The following is a 17,355-nucleotide window of genomic DNA, read 5'->3' as shown; positions in this document are numbered from 1 at the left end:
TCTCTTCTCTATGTCTGTGAGTCTTTTTTCCTGTTTCATAAGTGTGTTCATTTGTGTTGTACTTTAGACTCCACATATAATTGATATATGGTATTTGTCTTTCTGACTTACTTCATTTAATTTCTGGGTCCATCTGTGTTGCTGCAAATGGCATTATTTTGTTCTTTTTTTATGGCTGAGTAATATTACCATATATTCCATGTGAGATATATATATATACACACACACACATACACATGGCACACCTTCTTTATCCATTGATCTGTTGATGGACATTTAGGTTGTTTCTATGTCTTGGCTACTGTAAATAGTGCTGCTATGAACTTAGGGGTGCATGTATCTTTTGGAGTTACAGTTTTGTCTGGCCATTGCCCAGGAGTGGGATTGCTGGATCATACGGCTACTCTATTTCCAGATTTTTTGAAGAACTTGCATAATGTCTTCCATAGTGGCTGTACCAATTTACATTCCCACCAACAGTGTAGAAGGGTTCCCTTTTCTCCATACCCTCTTCCACATTTATTATTTGTAGACTTGTTAATGATGGCCATTCTGACCAGTGTGAGGTGGTACCTCTTTGTAGTTTTATTTCTCTAATAATGATGTTGAGTATCTTTTCATGTGTCTATTGGCCACATGTATGTCTTCTTTGGAGAAATGTCTATTTAGGTCTTCTGCCTATTTTTCCAGTTGGGCTGTTTTTTGTTGTTGTTATTTATTTGTATGAGCTGTTTGTGTATTTTGGAACTTAAGCCCTTGTCAGTTTCATCATTTGCAAGTATTTTCTCTCAGTCCATAAGTTGTCTTTTTGTTTTGTTTATGGTTTCCTTTGCTGTGCAAAAGCTTATAGGTTTGATTAGGTCCCAAACCACAAGAACACTATTCACAATTATATGCCAACAATACCAGGTCCCTTAGAAGCTACAGTATACTTCCACTATCTGTTCTGCAACACTAGTTACCCCAAAGTAGGATCCCTGAGACCTCTAGGTCAACTGTCCTGCTAGGGTTTCTAGCCCCAGATGTGAAACAAATTATTGAAAGAATCAGTCTGTTTGTAAAAGTTCTACATGAATCTAGAGGTCCTAAATATTTCTCTGGGCAAAAATAATCCTTATTCTTTGCCTTTTAAAGTAAGACTCTTCACCACCTCAAGTTTCATTCTGTTTCTTCTCTTCTTTAGAAGAGGAAACTATTTTAGAAGTTTGTGATGTACCCAGGACCTTGAGTAAGTCTTCAGTGGAGTCAGACTCCTGGGTTCCACGCAGTGCCAGAAACTAAAGCCCTTTGAGGCTGGACACTTTCATAGCGATGAGGAAGCTCCAGAAAGGGACAATAACCTGACTGAGGACTACAGCTAGTCAACCAGGTCTGTCCACCCAGTCCTGCTGGGGTCAAAATGTTATCTGAGAGGTTACTGTGCCTGGAGAGACCTGCCTTTCCTGGGGGCATCAGGGATCATGGGAATCAGCGGCAAGCTTCTGGCTCAGTTTAAGACAAGGGGGCAGTAATACTGCGTTGCAGCACTGCCGCCCGGGGTGGTTTTGATCTGACCGCAGATGCAGGGCTTTCTGTCCTGCTGCTTCTCTTCCCTTGAGCTCCACCTTCTGGTCCATTCATCCAGTTACCTATGCAGCAGTTGCTATTATTTCTAGGTTTTAACTGGGTGTCCGGGAAATGGGTGGGCTGCAAAGGATCAGCTTAATATCCTGGTGCACAGGGGACTCCTCTTACCAGGGTCTGAGCTGATGGTTGGGATCTACTGAGCGATTGTAGAGTGAGTGGCTCTGACTCCACCATGGCCAGTGAAGTGAGTCAAGGGGCAGGATGGGCTTTGAGTGTGGCTGACACGTTGGAACCAAACTCAACTATCAGCTCCACCTGTGGTCTGAGGAAGTTTTCATAAGCACCCCTGTACCGCTCCACACTGCCCCCATTAGCTCTTTTGGTATTTAGCAGTGTTGTTTAAATTATGAGAGAGCTCTTTTAATTATGTTTGCATAGTACTCCTTTGGTTTGTCATCCACCAGCCCCCTCTAGTGGAAAAGATGTCCACTTCCTCACGTTTTGCCCCACATACACAAGTCTTTGAAAAGCAAGAAGTGGAAGGCTGTCCATTCATAAGCCCACAGTTGAGAAGACATCCATGGGAGCTTCAAGTGCCAGTCCAGGAAGTGAGGAATAGAGGCCAGGAAAAAGGAATAAGGGGTGAGTGTTTAGCCCTAATACTTCTCCTTGAACTAAAGTCTTAGGGAAAGACATAGATAAGTAGGTCAGCAAGAGTGTCTGATTATGTGCACTTATCATGGGCCTCTGTGGATTCACTCCCCTCCCCACATCATGCACCCCTCCCTCCCATGGAGCATCTCTGATCTCTCCCCAGTAGCAGGATGCAGCCCGCGCCCCCCCCCCCCCCGCCCCACCCCGCAATCCCCATCTGAGCTCAGAGCGCATGTCTCCTCTTGCACTAATCCACCCTGGAAGTGTGCCCGGGTTTACACTTAAGAACAAGCCCCCCCACCTCCGCCTTGCACCTCCCTTCCCAAACCTTGGGTCTCTGTTTCTCGTCCACCCTGGGCTCCACTCAGTGCCAGGGGTTACGAACAAAAGGCAAGTTTGTGTGAGGTGGCTAAACCAGGTAGTGTGGCTTCAGTCAAGAGAATGTCTGAGGATAGCCATTTTGTCCTGCCCACAGAATCCAGGACTCGTGGAAAATAAATAAAGCACGAAGCACAAGCCAGTATGTACTTTCCAATAATTTTTTTGTTTTTAATATCAATTGACGTTTTAAAAAATACAGAGGTGTTTGACACAGAATAGCACCATTGTGTAGGACACACACAGTTCCCGCGCCCGGCACCTGCAGGGGGGCCTCTTGCCTGGGCTGGGGGGCAGTCACTCAGGGGGCATTTGACTCACACCAGTTAGTTTCCTGTCTCTGCCTTGACCCAAAGGTCTTACAGGAAGACAATAAATAAATAGAACACCGAGATTTTATTTTGCAGTCTGCCCAGTTCAGGTCTCTTAGAGAGAGGAGCAAAGTCCAGACTGTGAGCGGGTGGGATGAATGGGCGTCAGGTCAGATCAGCCATTCAGTGCAGAGTCCTAGAGTGACTGGGATTGGAAAGTACTTGGGTCCTTTGGGTTTGCAATGGATTGTGTTGGTTCTGGGTTCAGGTTTTTACAAGAAGCAGACAGGCCCTATGTCCACACCGAATTCCTGCTCGGGCCCTCCTATGTCCATGGGTGCAATGTCAATGATGGGGAGACGTGAGGTCTTCTGTGACCGGTACTCGATCATAGTCTGGCCCCACTTACCGGTGTGTTTCTAGGGGAGAACAAGAGGAGAGTCAGTGGATGCCTTGTGATCAGGAAAACCAAGCATCACAGAACACCAAGTGCAGAACACACTGGAGGGCTCTAGTTCTCTTATGGATTGACCTCCACCTCGATTCCAGACTCTAGTTCCCAGCAGCAGAGCCTCCCCTGCCCCCCGCCCTTCTCCTCCTCATCCCCTACAGTGAGCACCCCCCCTGCAAGGGCAGAGGCCCCCACACACTGCATGACTGTTCCTACCAGTCACCACACACTGACCGAGGGAGGGGAGGAGACAGAACCGACACGCTCATCTCTGCCAGCTGTTGCTGGTGTGTCGTCCCTACACAGCTCCTTATATGCATGCCCCTTTAGGACCACGAACCCTGCTGTGGACCAGCCCTCAGCCTGCTCCAGCCTGAGCCCTGGGCCCCGGGAAGCTCTCTCTCTCTTTGGTGGCCCAGCCCGCCTAACTCACCGTGCAGTCATCCTTCAGAACGGTGTATGTGAACCTGCTGTTGCCCTCAGCCCGGATCTCCACGTCGTTGGAGCCCTGGATGAGCAGAGCCTTCTTGAGGTTGCCAGCAGCTTCGTCCAGGTAGGCAATGCTGTTCTTGCAGTGGTAGGTGATGTTCTGGGAGCCCTCGGTGGACAGCAGGCGGAGGAAGGTCATCTGGACGTTGGCGGTGTTGGGAGCCAGGTTGTCATCTCCATAGCTGAACTGTGAGGATGGAAGGCAGCAGCATGAGGCCCGGGGATGGGGGCTGCCAGCTGACCGGGGTGAGGAGGAGCTGAAGGGGGCTAGGGGAGGGGTCACTGGGAAGACATTTTTGCTTCCAGAAAGTGGAGCAGGCCTCCGAGGACCTCTTCTTCCACCTCTAAATGGGGGAAAAAAAATCCTATCTCCTCTTTCCTTCCTCTTAAGCCCCCTCTCTCACCCAGAACTGGTAGGAATGTGAACAAGGTGCTGAAAACTCCCCAGAAGAAAGCAGAGGGAGGTTTTGAGGCGCCCTCCACAGCCTAGAGCAAGAGGCGGACTCACATGGAAGCCACCGTTGATGGTTTCTCCAAACCAGATGTGTTTCTTGTCCTTGCTCTTGCTGCTCCACCAGTTCTTCTTGGGAACACTGGCTGGGTTGGGGTAGACGCAGGTCTCGCCAGTCTCCATGTTGCAGAAAACCTTCATGGCATCCAGGGTGCAGCCCTGGTTGGGGTCAATCCAGTAGTCTCCTGCAGTGGGGAGGCAACACCCCATCGGGGCTCAGATAGGCACAGACACACGCTCCTGAGAAAGCCAGGCCTGCCTGGAGCGACAGACAGGCCTATGGGGACACCCAGGGGGAGAGGAGCAGGGTGTGAGGGCCACATGCCGCCAAAGGGAGGGGAGGAGGAGGGAATGGGCCAGGGGAACATCCAGGGCTAAATGGGTGCACGCAGAAGGGCAGGCTCAGGGCCAGCCTGTGGATGGAACTTGACCCTGACATCACTTCCGCCGTGTGGCCACGGCAGGACAGGGCCAAGGCTGCAGTTTCTCTGCTGTGAGATGTGGGTGCAGGGGGACACCCATGCTAGACCCTTCCAGGTCTGACTCTGCTCCTGTGTTCTGAGTGGGGCTGGGCCCAGGGGGCTGACCGCCTGCTCTCTGTGGTGGGGGTCCTCACCGCTCTTCCACTCAGGGTGGCAGAGTTTCAGGTCTCGGCAGGTGCGAGCTGGGTTCTTGCGGGAGCCCTCGGGGCTGCGGAGGCTCTCGATCTGGTTGTTGAGGGACTTGAGTGTGGCGTCCACCTCGGCATCATGCTGTCTCAGGTTGCCGGCTGCCTCATCGGCCCGCATGTACTGCAGGGGGTCGGGGCCCTTCTCTCTCTGGCCGAGGCCAGCAAAGGCAGACATGTCAATGCCAGGGCCGGGGGGGCCAGGAGGGCCAGGGGGTCCAGGGTTTCCAGGAGGACCCTGCAGCAGGGAACAGAGAAATCAGCCAGGAATGACAGGGACGCCACCCTTCCTGTGTCCATCCCCACCTTCTAGAATGTACCATCAATAGAATTTCTTTTCCCATCCCATGAGGTTGAGGATGTGTGTGTACGTGCAATGGGACAGGATCAAGAAAACCACAGAATGTGCCTTATTCTTTCATTAGCCCCTCTCTTCTGTTTCCCGTGGACCCTCTGAACCTCCAGGGGGCTCCCAGGATAAAGGGTGCTGTCACATTAGCTGCAGGCGGACACCCCGAAAGAAGCCCTTAGTGTCAGATAGCTCCAGCCACCCAGTGCTGCGAAGGCCCCACACAGCAGGCCGGGGTCTGCACACTCACAGCAGGGCCAGTCTCGCCAGAACGTCCACGGGGTCCAGGAGGTCCAATGGGGCCAGGGATTCCGTTAGCACCATCTTTGCCAGAGGGACCGACGGGGCCAGGAGGACCCTGCAGGCCAGGAGAGAGGCAGGCAGTGAGGAAAGAGCATCAACAAAGGGAAGGTGGGGATGACCTGGGGTTGGGGAGGGGGCCCTCCTAGCACTAGCCACTCTGTTCCCGATTTTCCTCACTTCTCAGTCACGGAACCCCATGCTGGCCTGTGTGTGGCTGAGAACCAGCAGGGTGGCCTGACAGCTTTCCTACCCTCCTACAATCCTCTCTGTAAACCCTTGTTCCCAGGGAGGGCTATTTGACAGCCGAGAGCCACTCATATATTCATCCTGGGGTCTCAAGTTCTTCTCTGGCCACATTCTCATCAAGCTGGTCCCACCTCCGCTGCCCAGTGAGGGCCCCTGAGGCCAAGGCTTCCCCAGAAGCAGCCACACTCCCCTCCTCCTCAGACACCTGCCCAGCGCCCCGGCCCCACCCCGAGGGAGGGCTCACTCCCTCTCACTCACTCTGGGGCCAGAAGGACCTGCAGGACCGGAAGCACCCTGGTCTCCAGAAGGACCCTGTGCGGAAGGAAGAGGCCAAGGTCAGAGGTCAGCACAGATGGGCCCCAGGCTGGGAGGCCTTCTTGAATGGGTATATACATTGGGAGCTGGCTGGGACATGTATCTGCTCCCCCACCCCCAGCCCCATGCCCCTTCCATGGGCTCCTCCCTCCGACCCGGAGGAGGTCCAGACCCGGACATTTCTTAGGATCATCCCAAGTCACTTCAGCAGCCTGGGAAACTCAAGTGGTCCCTGCAGAGTGGGAGGCCCTGGGGAGCCAAGCACAGACAATAGCACTCACAGGGGGGCCGGGCAGACCCTGCAGACCGGTGAAGCCACGGTGTCCCTTCAGTCCCCTCTCGCCAGCCTCTCCAGTTTCTCCCTTGTCACCTCGGGGGCCTTGAGGGCCCTGGGAACGAGACACACAGACACAGGTTGGGTCAGCTCAGCCCAGAGCAAGAGCCCTCTGCCGGCTTCACCTGCGCCAAGGAGCCCCAGGTCCCTGCGCGACCCCCCCCCCCCCCCGCCCCCTGCCACCGAGCCTCCGCGTCAGGACCCAGCACCGGGCACTCAGGTACTCACTGGCATTCCCCGGGCTCCAGCAGGTCCTGCGGGTCCCATGGGACCTTGTGCGCCCTGTGGGGAGAGTGGGGGCAACGTCAGAGAGCAGCCAAGGCAAGGATGGCCCACTTCCGCGTCTGCCCATGGCCTGGGCACCGAGGCAGCTGCTCCATAGCCCAGACCCAGGGTTGTCCCTGGGGCCTGGGGCAGGGCAGGGGAGGGTGGGAGGTGGAGAGGAGCTCCCTGCCCACCCAGCCACCCTCCTGCACCATGGCCTTTTACTGACTCAAGATACTCACAGCTTCTCCTCGGTCTCCCTGCTTGCCAACTGGGCCGGCGGGGCCAGGAGAGCCAGGGGGCCCGGGAGCTCCAGGGGCACCCGCAGCGCCGGTCTCTCCACGGTCACCCTGTCAGGAGAGAGGTCCCAGGCTCAGAGAGGAATTTCCAGAGGAGGCAAGGAGGGACGTGGCTCTGTCCCCGACCCTGCCAGGCCAAAGAAGTGTCCTTCCCACCCCACCGCACGAGACACTCACCTTGACTCCAGCCGCGCCATCTCTGCCTGGGGGGCCGTCAGCACCGGGGCTTCCCTGTGTAAAGGGGAGCAGACGCCATCAGAGCTGCCCACCATCCCCGTCCTCCCTCAGGAGCCCAGGTTTATTCCCCCCACCGTCCAGCCAAAGCTTTCCCACCTAGCTTCCTCCTGCCGCCCTCCCGTGCACCCAGCTCTTAGTCTCCCTGGCCTTTTCTCTCTCGTCACAACCTTCCCATCACATCTGGGCACTTGGGCTTGGCCCACCCTGTCACCCCCCCTCCTCCAGGGCTCCCCCGTCCCCACAGTGGGACCCACTGCTCACCTCACGTCCAGGCTCACCAGCAGGACCGGTCAGGCCAGGAGGACCCACAGGGCCAGGGGGACCTCGGTCTCCAGATGCTCCAGGGGCTCCCTGCTTGCCAGGCTCACCCTGGGGGCAGCGACAAGGAGGCTGAGTGTGTGCTCCGAGGCCCCTCTCAGCCCTTCCGGGGAAAAGGCTGACCGGGGGTCAGTTCCAAGGGTGCAGAGCAGGTGGCTGGGCCACCAAGAACACCCAGTGTAGACCCTCCACCTGAGCCAGGCGGGGCCGGCTCGCCTGGAGGAAGAGTCGTCCCCACTTACCGAGGGGCCGGGGAGACCGGGGAATCCTCGCTCACCACGCTGTCCAGGCAGACCAACGATGCCCCTCTGACCAGCCAGGCCCTGAGGACCTGGAGGACCGTCGGGACCCTGAGGGAGAAGAGGAAGGAGGTGAGAACTTGAGAGGTGGCACGCAGCTGCCTCCCATCTGTGCTGTGGCCAGCTGCCCACTGCGGGGGTCAGGGTCAGTGCTCCTCCTGCCCTGCAGAGCACTTTCTGCAGCAACCCCCTCCCGGCAGCCCCACAGCCCTGCTCCCCCCAACTCCAGGCTCTGGGAGCCCAGGCACTTTGCACCCCTTCCCCAGGGACCTTGGCCCTGGGGTGGGACTTACAGAAGGACCATCCTCTCCAGGCTCTCCCTTCTCGCCAGGGGGTCCAGCAGGACCTTGGAGGCCAGGGTCACCAGCTCGGCCAGGGGGACCGCTGTCTCCTCGAGCACCTTTAGGACCATCTTTTCCAGAAGGACCAGGAGGACCGGGGGGTCCAGGGTTGCCCTAGGAGAAGCAAATCACAGGAAGTGAGAATTCCTCTCACCCTTCCCCATCCCTCCAGGCTGCCATGACCCTCTGGGGGCTTCCTCCACAGTAAGGGCAGCTTGACCCCCTTGGTCCACCTCTTCCATCTTCACTCCACGTGAGCTCTGGACAGCCAGCCTGGCTTCTCTAGCCACTGCACACTTTCCCTGTTCTGACTCTCCTGCTTCCTTCCCTGTGGCCTCACTCCCACCACCAGGCCTCAGGGAATTGCTCCAACCTCGATCCCCTCAGCCGGGAGCCTCTGCGCCCACCCCCCCCGCCCCCCGCCGCACTAGACAGTGTTGGTGAGCCCAGTGCCTTATCATCTCTCCTCCCCCTACTGTGAGCTCCCCGAGGGCGAGATGCAGACTTTCTCATAAAGCACAGTGTGTTCAAGAAACACGTGTCCACAGTGAAGTGGAGGCAGAAGCCCATGGCCAGCAAAAGGGCACCGCCCCTGCTCCCAGCTCTCCACGCGGAAAACAGGTCCCCACGGTCAGTTAACTGTTCCTCCCAGGTGTGGGCCTGGGCACAAGATGTGCATGGGGTTGGGCCAGACTCTGTGACCCCTGCCTGTGCCTCCTGCTAGGGGTAAGGTAGAAACCAGCCAAGGTGGCACTCACATTGGAACCTGGGGGTCCGACGCGGCCAGCTGCTCCGGGGAATCCAGTGGCTCCCTATGTGAGGAGAGGGGAGACTCAGCACCTTGGACCCTCAGGAGGCCCCAGAATCAAAGGTTGGGGGGGTTGGTCTCACAGGCTGGAGTGGAAAGGGGCAAGGGGGTGCAGAGCAGCCAGGGGAGTTAGAGAGGCAGAAAGGGCCCCCAGAGTGTGGCCACTGCCTCTCGCTGCCTCTGCAGGGGAGGATTGGATTGGGGTATTTAGATTCTAGGGGCATCCTCTCTTCCACCTGGCTGTGGGATGGGTGGGGGCAAAAGTGGGTAAGAAGGAAGGAGGTGGGGAGTAGCCTCTGGGTCCGGCCCTTCCCCCTGTGAGGCCAGGATGGGTGTGAGAGAAGCTGCCACCCACTCCCCAGTACCCTCCAACCGGCCCAGCGACAGTGGGGATGGGGGCCTCACTCACCGGGGGGCCTTGAGCACCTCGGGCTCCTTTAGGACCAGTCACACCAGTAGGACCCTGAGGAGGAAGAAGGGAGACAGTGAGGCCCAGTCGTCCCGACCACAGACTCCTGAGAGCCAGGACCACAAAGATGCAGCTTTGTCAACATGAACATCCCAGCCTGGAGAAGCTATCACAGGCGGGCCTGCTATCCCGACCAGTAGAAGACTCATGTTCCAGGAGACCTTGGGAGGAGAAGCCCATTAGGCATCCTCAGAGCCCAACCAGGGTCTCCCAAGAGACTGGCTGCTCTGGCCTGAGTCGTATGTACTCAGGGAGACACAAGCGGTACCTGCGTTCCCTCTTCCAGCCCCCACCAGGCACCCACACCCGTGACAACAAAAGCCAGGGTAGCATAACTCCTTGAACTTTCATCCCTGAGTACAAACTCCTCCTTTATGCAGCCTCTGCCCTCCGCCGCGGCTGCAGCAGCCAGGCCTCCCAGCCGCCCTTGGCCTGCCCAGGCCCCTCCTCCTGCACCCAGCTTCCCTGTCCTGGGGGTCAGCTCCCAGGGGAGCTCAGTTTTACCCACCTGAGGCCCAGGAGCTCCAGAGGGGCCCTGAGGACCGGGGGCACCGGCATCACCTTTCTGGCCAGCTTCTCCTTGTTCACCTTTGGCACCAGGCTGGCCATCAGCACCCTGGCTCGGGAAGGAGGAAGCCAGTGAGTGTGGGCAACAACTCCTCCCAAAGGGCCAGAGACTTTGTGTGAGTGTGTGTCCACCCTGGGTCTGAGCGCCTGCTCTGAGGTTGGGACTGTCACATCGGCGTGGAGGGAAAGGAGCCCTTCCCCTCCTCTTTAAGCCCTGTCCCGCCCTCCCCCGTGGGCTGGGGAATGACCAGAGTAGAAGGAGGTGTGGCAGGGAAGGTGGATGGAGACACTCACAGGGGGACCGGCGAATCCAGCGGGTCCAGGGGGGCCGGTCTCTCCACGCTCACCCTGTGAGGAAAGAGGCCCGGAGCGCAGAGGCTTAGCTGCCTGCCTGCTCGGTTCCCTCCTGGGAGCCCAGAGCCCGCCCTGGCCCAGCCTACTGCTCAGTAACCCCCAGAGTAAAGGGGTCAGGGAGCTCCATCCTGAACAAACCGACCCAGGTCAGAAGGCCTCCTGTGGCCAGAGGGTCTGGGGACCTGAAGGCCCTCCACCATGATCACATCATGGGAGGGGAGTGTGTGCCTTCTCTCTTTCCTTTCTCATCTCTCCTCCCATCCCCAGACCCAAACTGCAGGGAGGGAGCCACACCCCTGCAGGGCCAGGCTCCAGGCAGATACTCACCGGGGCACCTCGAGCACCAGCAGTTCCTGCAGGACCAGGGGGTCCAACTTCTCCCTAAGGTCGGGGGGGGGGTGGGACAAAAGCCAGAGATGAGGGGTGTGCGTTCAGAGGGGGCCCTTCCAGAGCAAAGTGCACCCAGGAAGCAGCCCTGACGGCGGGTGGGGGCTCCGGTCTCCCCACTTGACCCGCAGCCACACCTGCAGCCTCCTCAGGGTGTCGAGAAAGACACCTGTGTCCCACCCCTCTGCTTCCCTCAATGGCGCGCACCGCCAGGACTCTGCTGCTTAGAAGGCCCCCACCCTCACTCCTTACAGCAGTTGGAGAGGAGGAGGGTGGCAGCTGTTGATTGAGGGGAGGAGAGAGAACAGTCTTTGGCAGGAGGTGAGAAGGAGATCTGATGGGGGCAGAGTGAAGAAAGGGGTCCATGACTCACCTTCTCACCATTGGCACCGGCTGGGCCAGGGGGGCCGATGGGGCCAGTCAGACCCTGGGAAGAGAAGGCCGAGTGAGGGCCCGGGAGAGGCAGCCAGGGACGCGGTGCCGAGCAGGGAGCCTGGGGTTTTGCCCACACCCAGGGGCCCTTGGTGTATCCTTCCATGGCCCCCAGAACGCCCTCTCACCCCAGGGTCCCAGTGTTGACAGGGAAGGCCCTGCGGATGCCCAGCCCACATAACTGAGACAGGACCAGGGACCATGGTCACACACGGCCCCTCTGTCCCGAGTGTATGGGATCCCTACATCCGTCCCCATCCCAACCCCAGGGAGCCTGCCACCAGCATCTACTTACTCGTCCACCGTCCTTCCCGGGGGCGCCCTCGGGGCCTTTCTCACCAACATCACCCTGTGGAACAGAGAAAACGGGCCACCTCAGGGAGGCACTCCAAGACCCCCTTTGCCAGCTCAATGTCCTCCCTGAATGGGGCTCCAGGCGGGGGTCAGAGCCTGGCCAAGAGGCGTTTGCTGTGGTCTCAGGGTGGGTGACGAGCAGTAAGAGAAGTGAGATGGAGGGATGTGTGAGAGGATCATGTCACTAAAGGTCAGAGAGCCGTGGAGGGGCCGCCAAGTTCCTCAAGAGGGTGACTGGGTGCCGTGGGGAGTGGGAGGGAGTGTGGGGGAGGCCTGCTCAGCCCGGTACTCACCCTGTCTCCCTTAGGTCCGGCGATACCAGCTGCTCCCCTCTCGCCGGGCATGCCTTGCAGACCTGGAGGGCCCTGAGCCCCAGGGGGGCCGGCTGGGCCAGCTGCGCCCTGTGGGGGAGAGGACTCTGTGGTGGGCAGCTCCTCCTCTGGGCACTCCAAGCCCCCTTTCCTCCTCTTCGTCCTCTGCCCAGACCCCTTTGGGTCTCACCCTCCATCCCTCCCTCCTTCCATCTTCAACCCCCAAGCCCCCTCCCCTTCCACCCGGAGGACCACACCGGCCTCACTTACTTTGGGACCATCGGTGCCGGGAGTGCCGGGGAGGCCGCGGGGTCCCTGGAGGCCCTGGGAACCGGGGGAGCCACGTTCTCCTGGGAAACCTCGTTCACCCTGGAGTGGAGACATCACGGACCAGTCAGGCGGAGGCCGGAAGAGAACGGAGAGCCAGGGAGATGCAGGGAGGTAGGAGCGGAGCTGGATTGGTGGGCGGGAGAGGGGCGGTGGCGGGCCAGGACCCAGGGCTGCGGTTCTGCTGGGACAGGCAGGCAGAACCGCTCAGAGAGGCCACTTGGGAATGGCCAACAGGACACTCACCCTGGGACCCACGAGGCCGGGAGCTCCAGCTTCACCAGGAACACCCTGAAGATCAAAGAAGAATGTGAGAGAGCAAGGATTTTCTGTCCCGGAGCCTTGGCCGAGTGCCCCTCCTGCTAGCTGCTGAGCTCAGACTGTGGAGAGCTGGGCTGCGGGTCCCAGACCCTCCCTGCCTCACTGGGCTCCTTGTTCCCCCTCCCGCCCTTGCCTCCTGGGCATCAGAATAGACCTTCCCACCTAAACAGGCTGCAGATTCACAGAGCCCCATACTCACCTGGTCACCTGGTTTTCCACCTTCACCTGGGGGGCCGGGAGGGCCAGGAAGTCCCTAGAAGCCAAGGTGACTTAGTTAGGAAAGGAGTGAGGTTGCTGCCCCACCCTCTGGGGAGGCCAGCACAGGGCAAAAGCTGGGGTGCAGGGAAGACCCATCCCCTGGCCCCCATCAAGGGGGCGCTGCTGCTGCCCCAGAGCCCTGGACATAGAATAAACAGGAAGCCGGTCCAGCCACCTACCTGGAACCCAGATGGCCCAGGAGCACCCTGCTCGCCTCGTTCACCAGCTGGTCCCTGCAGAGGAAGACAACGGTGAGCTGAGCCAGCTTCTGGAGAGCCTGGGTGCCACATCCAGGGCTAGAGGGGCCAGGGGGCCACCCACGGCAGGCAACACCACCCTCACTGCCCACTGTTCTCCCAACAGTGAGTGACCCGCACCCCGGGCCACCAGGGCGGGGTCCACACTGCCTCTGCTCAGGCTGGGTCAGGGGTCCTGGATCAGCCCAGATCCACATCTGTCAGCTCCATCACCCCCCACCCCAAGCTCCTACCCACGGGCTACCTGGAGAGGCTGGGTGGGTACTCACAGCGGGTCCAGGGGGGCCTGCAGCACCTGTCTCACCGTCTTTGCCAGGAAGACCCTAGTGGGGCGAGAGAGGGGCGATATCATGATATACTTCTCCAGTTCTGCAGACCCCAGGACCGGGCAGGTGCACTATGTGGCCCAGAGTTTCCAGCCAACCCTCCGCCTGAACTCCATTTCCCCGCCCTCCCTTCCTATCCCCCTCCTTTCCCTCAGTCCTTCTCAGCATAGGAGCTGTCTCAGCCTCCCGGGCTGCTGTCAGCCACCAAAGTCTCCTGGGGTGGACTCCCACAGGGCCCAGAGCAGCACAGGCTCAGCCATGGGCATCATGCTGCCAACCAGGGGTCCCAGGAGCATGCCACAGGGATGCTCCCTCCCCACAGGTGTCCAACACACACCCAGGGGTGGGCAGTGGGGAGGTACTTACTCTCAGGCCAGGAGCACCGGGCAGTCCTTTCTCACCAGCTTTGCCAGGCTCACCCTGGAAGAAAGAGGGCAGGGCCATGAGGTGAAGGGCTTTGGTGGGAGTAGGGGTATGGCTGGCTGGGGAGACTGGGGCATGGGGCCACTGCCTGATGTACAGCAAAGGTTAAAGTCGAGGATCAGCACCTCTTATGCTCAGAGGTGTGAGCTGATAGTGCTGCCCCGGGGATCAGTGTCATGGCTGAGATGTTCTGAGGGCTCTAAAGAGCCCTGGGATTCCCCTGATCACAGGCACTCCTTGGGGCGTGGAGGTCCGAGCCACCCAGAGCACCATGGATCTCGCCTATCACAGCCCTTGGGTTAACTGTTTGGGACCCAGCCCTTTCCCCAGGGGCAGGGAGATAGCGGCACCACGTGGCAGGAAATGGAAGGGCAGGTGATTACTTACATTGGCACCTTTGGGGCCAGGGAAACCCATGACACCAGGCTGCCCACGAGCTCCCTGAGGACCTGGGGGTCCAGGGCGACCATCTTCACCAGGGGCTCCCTGAAAGAGAGGACACCATTCTCAGCACATGGACATGAGACCACATTTGTCCATCTACTGAGCGCAGGCTTAGGGCAGGTCACTGGCCAGGCAAACAGCATGTAGGATTGACCAAGGTCGCAACCGGCAGCCCACATCACACACAGGCCTCATGAGTGACAAGGCATTGCTTAGCTTAGAAGTTTTGTTCGTGAAAGTGCACATCAAGCTTTGTCTTCCCCAAAGGAAGGCCCAGATGCACAAGGGGTGGCATTTTTAGAACTTGCAGTCACTGCATAGGCCGCATATGGCCACAGGACCTACCATTTCATCCATTCCCCTCCCCAGTTCTCAAAATTCACAGGCTGCCCCCACCCGGCTCCTGACTCTTTTCCCACCTGCCTCCCCAAGAGTACCCCCCAACCTCTCCCAATGACCCCAGAGAATGGACTTACGGAAGGACCAACTTTGCCTTGAGGACCAGCATCACCAGGGCGACCAGTGAGACCCTTTGTTTAGGAGAGAGAAGGGAATGGGTGTCAGCACAGGGTTGGAGGGACCAGGTGGGGTAGGGTGTGAGGAGTCTTCTCAGAGTTGGAAGCTGAAAACAGAAGCATCTCTGCTACCTACCCGGGCTCCAGGAAGGCCAGGCTCTCCAGGACGGCCAGGGTCACCGTTGGCTCCTTTGGGACCAGCAAGGCCACTGGGTCCTCGCTCTCCAGGGGCTCCCTACACAAGAGGAGGCAGAGAGTCAGCAGAAAGCCATTTGACCAGTGATGTGTGGACCCCAGTCCCTGTTCCCCCACTCACCTTGGGACCTGCCAGACCATCCTGACCTGGGAAACCACGGTTACCAGGAGCACCCTAGGAAGAAGTGGAGGGGAGAGGCAATGAGTTAGAGAGGCCCTTGACCCGACTGTGGCTGCAGAGAGCCTAGTCAGGATCCAGGTGTCCATCCTACCAACCCTCCAACCACAGTCTCTGCAGAACAGATGCTATGTGCTTGCATGCCTACTAAATCACTTCAGTTGTGTCTGACTCTGCAACCCTATGGACTATAGCCTGTCAGGCTTCTCTGTCCATGGTGATTCTCCAGGCAAGCATACTGGAGTGGGTTGCCATGCCCTCCTCCAGGGGATCTTCCTGACCCAGAGATTGAACCCATGTCTCTTACATCTTCTGCGTTGGCAGGCGGGTTCTGTACCACTCGCGCCACCTGGGAAGCTCCAGGTGCAAGATTCTGAGAGATTAACTTCTTGGGTCTGCCCCCACCTTTTGGAAAGGAACTCCCACTGCTTCATGTCACCCAGGGGTGAGGGACACCAATAAGGAGTGTGGAGGTGGGTGGAGAAAAGGAATATCAGGTCCACAGACTTGGCAAAGACCCAGAGCCACAGGAACTCAACTTGCATCTCCAGGGCACACCCCAACGAGCGTGGGGAAGGACTCCCGGCCCACTTACTCTTTCTCCAGGGGGACCGGCGGGCCCAGCACCACCAGGCTCTCCACGGGCACCTCTTTTCCCTTCTTCACCAGCAGGACCAGGGGCTCCTTGGGGACCAGCAGGGCCCTGAGAACCAGCATAGCAGAGAAACAGGGTGAGTCTTTGCCTGGCCCTGGGGCAAGCACGGGCCTGGCACAAGGGGGAGGTGGCTATGGCTGCTATTTCAGGGCTGGGGGTCCTGTGGAAGTGAGGTCACAAAGGATCAGCGGGGCGAGGAGAAGTGGCCCAGTGGGAAGTCAAGCTGGTCAGGCCAAAGACGGCAGCTGAGACTGCATCAGCTTCTCTGTCACATCTCATCTCTGGGTACACCCTCAGAGGACCCAGGGTAGGGGACACGCCTCCTGTGGAGGTGGGCAGTGGGCCAGGGGTGGCAGCCGGGTACTTACCGGTTCTCCCTTGGGGCCTTGTTCGCCTTTGAAGCCAGCAATACCAGGCTCACCCTTAACAAAGGAGAAAAATAGGTTCTCACACTTGGTTCTCCCCATGGCCCTAAAAATCCTCCACCACCCCCACCCTTAAAGGCAGCCCGCTAGAGGACACTGTGAGCACGGGAAGTAGGGGCGGCGGGTTTGACTTTGGGGCTGTGGGTGGGACTCGGAGTTCTCTGGATCTTACCGTTTGACCTTTCGGGCCCAGAGGACCAGTTGCACCTTGAGGGCCGGGTGGACCACGGGGTCCAGGGAAGCCGGGAGCACCAGCAATGCCAGGGGCACCCTGTCAGCACGAGCAGAGAGAAGGGCATTAGGAGGGGGGCGGGAGGAGGGACTGACCCCGCCTGGAGGAGCTGAGTCCGAGGGCAGCACTCACAGCAGATCCTTTGGCTCCAGGGATTCCATCAGTTCCAGGGTTGCCCTGAAAAAGGAGACAGTGTCATTAAAAGATAAGCAGTGAAGAATACATTCCCACCCCTCATCGCGCTCCCAAGGCCCCTGGTCCATTCCAGGCTTGGCCCTGCCAGACACTTCAAGGGAGGATGGGTGATGGAGGGAGACGTGTCTCTAGAGGCTGGTGGCGGGTGGCAGGCATTGAGCCGGAAGGAAGGTTTGATGATTGAGGCGCCAGTTGCCTCAGCAGAGTCAAATGTGCCAAGGCCTCAGACCCCAGACCCTTCAGGCAAAAGAGGAGCTACACTTACAGCGGCGCCAGCTGGCCCAGGGGACCCAGGAGTACCCGGTTCACCGCGAGGACCTTGAGCGCCTTCGGGACCTCGAGCACCAGTGGGGCCAGCTTCACCCTGGAAAGAGAGAGGGAAGGATGCAGTGAGGACAGGTCAGAGGGACACAGACCCCATGGGCAACAGTTCAGGACAATCTGTACAAACATAACAAAAAGTTCTGCACGGGAGCACCCAGGTTCCCAAACAGGCTGCCTGGCTGAGCCCGCTGAACTGACGACTTTCTACCTGCCCCACTCTACTCTCCATCTCCCCCCTACTTGGTGACCACCACGAGCAGGCACAC

The 17,355-nt window shown here is 58.6% G+C and overlaps 1 protein-coding gene across 2 annotated transcripts in view; it reads right to left on the bottom strand.

The window, feature by feature from the left end:
- Positions 1–2,816: 2,816 nt before the first annotated feature.
- COL2A1 (collagen type II alpha 1 chain) overlaps positions 2,817–17,355 on the bottom strand; it is a 30,383-nt gene continuing 15,844 nt past the window's right edge. For both annotated transcript variants that reach the window (XM_061122852.1, XM_061122857.1), the window contains 36 exons: positions 17,031–17,129; positions 16,703–16,747; positions 16,511–16,609; positions 16,282–16,335; positions 15,854–15,961; positions 15,202–15,255; positions 15,022–15,120; positions 14,847–14,900; positions 14,314–14,412; positions 13,870–13,923; positions 13,447–13,500; positions 13,100–13,153; positions 12,862–12,915; positions 12,588–12,632; positions 12,285–12,383; positions 11,997–12,104; positions 11,645–11,698; positions 11,291–11,344; positions 10,858–10,911; positions 10,471–10,524; positions 10,118–10,225; positions 9,550–9,603; positions 9,091–9,144; positions 8,285–8,446; positions 7,935–8,042; positions 7,636–7,743; positions 7,315–7,368; positions 7,081–7,188; positions 6,803–6,856; positions 6,522–6,629; positions 6,184–6,237; positions 5,627–5,734; positions 4,977–5,265; positions 4,358–4,545; positions 3,794–4,036; positions 2,817–3,328 (listed from right to left, as the gene is read on the bottom strand). In XM_061122852.1, the coding sequence (XP_060978835.1) occupies positions 3,182–3,328; positions 3,794–4,036; positions 4,358–4,545; positions 4,977–5,265; positions 5,627–5,734; positions 6,184–6,237; positions 6,522–6,629; positions 6,803–6,856; positions 7,081–7,188; positions 7,315–7,368; positions 7,636–7,743; positions 7,935–8,042; positions 8,285–8,446; positions 9,091–9,144; positions 9,550–9,603; positions 10,118–10,225; positions 10,471–10,524; positions 10,858–10,911; positions 11,291–11,344; positions 11,645–11,698; positions 11,997–12,104; positions 12,285–12,383; positions 12,588–12,632; positions 12,862–12,915; positions 13,100–13,153; positions 13,447–13,500; positions 13,870–13,923; positions 14,314–14,412; positions 14,847–14,900; positions 15,022–15,120; positions 15,202–15,255; positions 15,854–15,961; positions 16,282–16,335; positions 16,511–16,609; positions 16,703–16,747; positions 17,031–17,129 (3,342 nt within the window). In that variant the 3' untranslated portion in view covers positions 2,817–3,181. The remainder of the gene's footprint in view (positions 3,329–3,793; positions 4,037–4,357; positions 4,546–4,976; positions 5,266–5,626; positions 5,735–6,183; positions 6,238–6,521; positions 6,630–6,802; positions 6,857–7,080; positions 7,189–7,314; positions 7,369–7,635; positions 7,744–7,934; positions 8,043–8,284; positions 8,447–9,090; positions 9,145–9,549; positions 9,604–10,117; positions 10,226–10,470; positions 10,525–10,857; positions 10,912–11,290; positions 11,345–11,644; positions 11,699–11,996; positions 12,105–12,284; positions 12,384–12,587; positions 12,633–12,861; positions 12,916–13,099; positions 13,154–13,446; positions 13,501–13,869; positions 13,924–14,313; positions 14,413–14,846; positions 14,901–15,021; positions 15,121–15,201; positions 15,256–15,853; positions 15,962–16,281; positions 16,336–16,510; positions 16,610–16,702; positions 16,748–17,030; positions 17,130–17,355) is intronic.

Source organism: Dama dama, chromosome 3, assembly GCF_033118175.1.
Source record: "Dama dama isolate Ldn47 chromosome 3, ASM3311817v1, whole genome shotgun sequence".
In the NCBI taxonomy this organism is placed as follows: Eukaryota; Metazoa; Chordata; class Mammalia; order Artiodactyla; family Cervidae; genus Dama; species Dama dama.
This window is presented reverse-complemented; position numbering and strand designations above follow the sequence as displayed.